Raw genomic sequence first — 3230 nt, forward strand, 5'->3', positions numbered from 1 at the left:
TGTGCAGTCCGCTCCCTCCCTAATAAAGTCACTGGTAGCATCCCAGCCAAAGCACAGGGAGCAGGTCTGGGGCATTGTAATCCTCCCCCTCCTCCCCTTCCTTTTCTTTCTCCCCCCCCCCCCCTTTCTACCACGTGGCCTCTTGGCACGAGCCGGCTCCCCCTCCCTCCCTGCCGCCTCCTTAGCATAACAATATGCCCCTTTCCCTCTTCCCCCCCCCCCCGCCTTCATGCCGGCCAATCAGCGCCTCCCATTTCCCGGCAGCTGCCGGCTCCAGTCTCCCTCAGCAGTCTATAAATAGGGCGAGTGCTGCTCTTTCCCCTTCAGACTTCGCTGGGGACTCAGTCAGAGAGGAGAAGCAGCAGCAGCTTGGAGAGTGTTTTGGGTCCTTTCTTCTTTTTCTAACTGGAGTCTCTTGCTTGCCTTTTTCTGGACTATTTCCAAACTTGAACCCTGAGCCGGTTGTGTGGATAAGACGCCTGTTTTGTTTTTGCTCTTCATATTTTTCCTTCCCACAATCTCCACTTTTGCCTGTTTTGGAGCATTATGACTCTGGAGGAAATCCACGGCCAGGAAGCAATGCCTGAGACGAGCGAGAGGTAAGGCTATGAGGCTGCTTGCTCTGAGGGGACTCAGCTCCTTGGAAGGATGGGAGGGAGGCAGACACAGAGGCAGCATCCACACTGGAGAAATCATCCGGATTATTTCTCCAGTGTAGATACAGCCAGAGAGACACTTTTTGCCCCTGAAAGTGAAGTTTCCTGGTGGAGGGTCAGCCACCCTTGGAAGGGGTCATGTGGGGAAGGGGTGGTCAAAAGGGGGCTGGGGGGGATAGAGAGGGAGTCCATAGCCAGGCTGGGATGTTTGTTGGAAGTACGGTCCCTCATGGTGCATCCTTTTTTCCTCCCACAGCAGCAGCACCACCAGCAGTGCCGCAACCAGCAGTCTGATGCAGAGCGCCGGAAAAGCTCTCCAGGAGCTTCTGGTGTCTTCCCACCGCCGGGGCTGCCTCACCGCCGGTGTCTACGAATCCGCCAAGCTGATGAATGTGTGAGTATTTGGGCCTTGGGCGCTTTGTGGGTTCACAAAGGAGACAACTGGGTCTTCCACAGTTGCATAAGATCCCTTCTTCCTCTTTGGGGTGGCTTGGATTGTGTGTTCCTTTAATAACCCCTTTTCCTTTATTCTCTTTCCATTGCAGTGACCCAGATACTGTTGCCTTCTGTGTGCTGGCTGCTGATGAGGAGGACGAGGGGGACATTGCCCTCCAGATCCACTTCACCCTCATCCAGGCTTTCTGCTGCGAAAACGATATTGACATTGTGAGATTGAATGACATCCAGAAGTTGGCTGCAATTGTAGGGGCTGTCAGCGAGGAATCTGGGGAGCCACGGGACCTCCATTGCATCCTCATCACGGTGAGTGTCACATCTCTCTCTTTCTCTCTCTCTCGGCATAGAGGAGAGTTCTCCAAAAGGGGAGCTTGCAAAAAGGAACTTTGCTAGCCTCAGCACTCCAGTCCTGCTTTTGTTCTTGGCATGCCAAAATCCCAAAACGCTGTGTGATAGTGAAGCATCATGCAGGACTTTGCAAAATCTGGGGTTTCCTCTGCAGTCCCCCCAACTCATTTATTTATTGCACTTATATTCCACTTTTCTCCCATAATGGGATTCAAGGTGCACTTGCTGTAGTCTGACTAGTGACATGTAGAAATAATGTCAAAGTCAGTTGAGACCACCAGATAACCACCATGACATAATTTAAGTGCTTTTACTAGTGGCACATTCCCAAGGAATCGGGTCCCATAAATAATTTGGTACCTCTGGGTGGACTATATGAACAAGGAAGCAAAACACTTGTTATACAGAAATAGTATTACTGATCTATTGTTCCTAATAATGAACAGATGGTATAATGTGTTTTGATGACTCCTAAACAAGGGAGCTTTTGCTCATGAATTCTTTTTCTCTTCTGTTTATTGTAGAATCCCACTGAGGATGCCTGGAAGGATCCTTCCTTGGACAAGCTGAACTTGTTTTGTGAGGAGAGTCGAAATGTCAATGACTGGGTGCCCAACATCACTCTGCCTGAGTGATGGTGATGATGCATAAGAAAGCCTAATGCATGAGGAGAGGTTGAAACCTTTTGTTGCATTACTCATCCGGGGAGTTGCACGTTTGGGCAACCCAACGAGTGGCTGATTTCTGGAGATTAGCCTGGTCAACAGCTTGGATTAAGTCATTCAGAACAGCACGCGCTGGGTTCTTGTGGAGAAAGGAGAAGCAAAGAAGGGGAGTGGCTGATGCCCTGGTGTTCCCCCGACTACGATGCAGCCCTGGAGAAGCTGGCATATCGATGGAGCTGAAGAACTGCACGTTTTTCTTACTTAAAAAAAGGAGTAGAAAGAGGAAGATACTTTTGCAGGTTTCCTGGTCAGGTGGAACGTTTATACTATGAAAGCAATGGAGAAAGTTGGAAAACTGGACACAGATGGTATGGGAAGGTATGGTCATGGAAAGCTTGATGGGGGAGAGCTATAGCCCTCAAGAGACTGGAAGCTGAAAAGACTTTGGTATCCTTACATTTCTACAAAGACTTTGACAAAGAGTGATCTATTGGAGGCCTTTGGACTGTTGTCTGCACTGGCAACCAATTTTGCAATAATTCTTTTTAATTAAAGTTCTTGCTGCTATTGAAGATCTTATACATTTTTATAATAAATTTTGACAACTAAAGTTTCTGTGGTGGTGGTCTTGCTTGTGAGATGGGGGGATTCATGGGGAAAATGTGAAGTAGAACATGTCAATCAGCAATACAAAGAAAGCTGGGAGGCAAAAAGGAATTAAATTTGGGTTGCTTTCAAGGTGTTACATGGAGGCAATGCTTGGACCACAGTCTTGCACATATTTAGGAGTGCTTGAATAAGGTGAGCTTCAGCACACTGGTTTTGGTGGAAAGTCGTACCCTTAATGTTGCATTGCCCCTTACTGGGGTTTTTTAATTATAAAAATCACATCTCTTATCTGTGCCGTGTGCTGTGCCCCTACTAAAACACTTCATCATTGAAACACCACTCATAATTGTTGCACTCCAGGGAGATAATCAATGCATTTCTGTAGTTTACAAGTGAGAGAAACTAAAATGGTTCACGTGTTGGTTTTGGGAGGTCACAATCCAGTCTCTAAAGTGTGCTTGTTAAAAATGCAAGGTGTGAAGGGCCCCACAGTTTG

At 47.8% G+C, this 3230-nt stretch overlaps 1 protein-coding gene across 2 annotated transcripts; it reads left to right on the forward strand.

The window, feature by feature from the left end:
* The first annotated feature begins 342 nt into the window (after positions 1-342).
* LOC149323699 (growth arrest and DNA damage-inducible protein GADD45 gamma-like) lies at positions 343-2751 on the forward strand. 2 transcript variants are annotated; one of them, XM_089491187.1, is made up of 4 exons: positions 343-599; positions 913-1050; positions 1202-1418; positions 1985-2751. In XM_089491187.1, the coding sequence occupies exons 1-4, from the start codon at positions 547-549 to the stop codon at positions 2093-2095; spliced, it is 519 nt and encodes a 172-aa protein (XP_089347313.1). In that variant the 5' UTR covers positions 343-546; the 3' UTR covers positions 2096-2751. The 2 variants fall into 2 exon arrangements, with proteins under 2 accessions (XP_089347313.1, XP_089347319.1); XM_089491193.1 differs by having other exon boundaries at positions 916-1050.
* The last annotated feature ends 479 nt before the right edge of the window (positions 2752-3230 follow it).

Source organism: Sceloporus occidentalis, unplaced genomic scaffold (genome assembly GCF_023333645.1).
Source record: "Sceloporus occidentalis isolate IW3139 unplaced genomic scaffold, rSceOcc1.0.p SCAF_1, whole genome shotgun sequence".
Lineage (NCBI taxonomy): Eukaryota > Metazoa > Chordata > Lepidosauria > Squamata > Phrynosomatidae > Sceloporus > Sceloporus occidentalis.

What these genes read in the sequence shown, in the direction of transcription:
- LOC149323699 (XM_089491187.1), top strand. Translation starts at nt 547, where the DNA reads ATGACTCTGGAGGAAATCCACGGCCAGGAAGCAATGCCTGAGACGAGC. An exon ending in TCCGCCAAGCTGATGAATGT is followed by an intron (nt 1,051 to 1,201) that starts GTGAGTATTTGG and finishes TTTCCATTGCAG; the next exon opens with TGACCCAGATACTGTTGCCT. An exon ending in TCCATTGCATCCTCATCACG is followed by an intron (nt 1,419 to 1,984) that starts GTGAGTGTCACA and finishes TGTTTATTGTAG; the next exon opens with AATCCCACTGAGGATGCCTG.